The sequence below is a fragment of the Merops nubicus genome, unplaced genomic scaffold (genome assembly GCF_000691845.1).
Source record: "Merops nubicus isolate BGI_N331 unplaced genomic scaffold, ASM69184v1 scaffold27909, whole genome shotgun sequence".
Lineage (NCBI taxonomy): Eukaryota > Metazoa > Chordata > Aves > Coraciiformes > Meropidae > Merops > Merops nubicus.
In genome coordinates this window covers 501-1912 of record NW_008632053.1, presented here as the reverse complement: position 1 = coordinate 1912, position 1412 = coordinate 501, and the positions used below count along the sequence as shown (strand labels likewise).

Here is a 1412-nt window from a genome sequence, read left to right as displayed (position 1 = left end):
GCCGGGACGGGACCAGGGGCTCGCGTCCCTCCAGGCAGGGGTGGCAGCAGGTCTCCTCCACCCACTCAGCTAGCCTCTGCTCCTTGCAAACGTCCCTGTAACTTCAGGCCATGGCTTGGGAATTCTCCAGTGCCTCCAGCACCAGGGTTGGGGAGTGCTCAGTGCCGACAGCCAGGTGCCCCCAGCCCAGGCAGACATGCTATGGGCATGAAAATACCCAGCAGGCTTCTCATCCAGAATTTAAAAGCCACAGGCAGATGCAGACGTGAGTTCTTCCTTGTCACCATCACCAAGCAAATCACCTGTAGTCCTGCAGGGACGTCAGCCACCAGCCCCAGAGCAGCCACTCCTCAGCCCTGCATGACTGGAAGGACACCACCCTCCCATTTTTCAGGTGCTGGGCAGAGCTCAGAGACACCGCCTAGGTCCTACAACCGGTTTATTAGTCTAGTAAAAACAACGCTGCAAAGGGATGCATTAGCTACACCTGACACAAGGAGGAATTGCAGGCTCTGCCAGACCCAGCCATGCCTGCACAGGGACCCTGGCCGGCGTCCCTCCCAGCACAGCCCACCCCTCTATCCCCTTATTGCAGCAGCTGTGCCAGCAGGGACCTTGGCTATTGCTCAGCTCTAGGATGGGCAAGGCAGAGCCCTCTAAAACCCACAGCACCTGCAGGCAGGGTGGAGGAACGCAGCTGCCAGGCTTGAGGACAAGCCAGAACATCAGCACCCCTCCCCACAGAACCACCGTGGTCCCCAGGGAGTAATGGGGCTGAAAGACCCTTCAATGATCTTTGTCTTTTTCACCCCACATCTCCCACCTTCCCGGCAAAAACCCATCCTGGGCTGCTCTCAGTGGGAATGGGGATGCCAGCAAGGGCAGGTCTGGTGCCCGTGGGCAGGTGAAATGCCTCCAGCTGGCCTCGGCTGGGAGCAGGCAGGAGGGCAGGCAGGGACACGCACCCAGCGGGGAGGAGGGCAGCTGCCTAGCAGTGTTGGTGCTAATGCTGAAGGGACTGGCAGACAGACCGGGGACAAACTGACAGACCATGCAGACCCTTTTGTGGCTCATTAAACTGGCTGCTGGGGCAGACGGGGGCCAAATGCCCTCCTGAGACAGGGGGCACACGGCACCCCAGGGCCATCCCCAAAGACACCCGGACTGGTAACACCCAGCTCTGCTGGCAGGGCTAAGGCTGCTGGGGTCCCCTGGGGCACATCTCACCGTGGGGCAGCCAGGCCACGGGGGGACAGGTGCCCATGCCAGCCCTCTGAGCCCCAAACTGGCCTTGCTCAGGTCTGCAACACAGTGGCCACTGACCCAGGCCACGAGCACCAGGGAGGACCCCACAGGCTGTCCCCGAACACGGGATTAACTTGAGGGCAGGGGTCCTGCTGCGCTCGCTGGCC

At 61.4% G+C, this 1412-nt stretch overlaps 1 protein-coding gene across 1 annotated transcript in view; it reads right to left on the bottom strand.

Moving 5' to 3' along the window:
* Nucleotides 1–103: 103 nt before the first annotated feature.
* ENHO (energy homeostasis associated) overlaps nucleotides 104–1412 on the bottom strand; it is a 1720-nt gene continuing 411 nt past the window's right edge. Inside the window, exon 2 of the mRNA XM_008947819.1 lies at nucleotides 104–199. Coding sequence (XP_008946067.1) covers nucleotides 104–199 — 96 coding nt within the window. The remainder of the gene's footprint in view (nucleotides 200–1412) is intronic.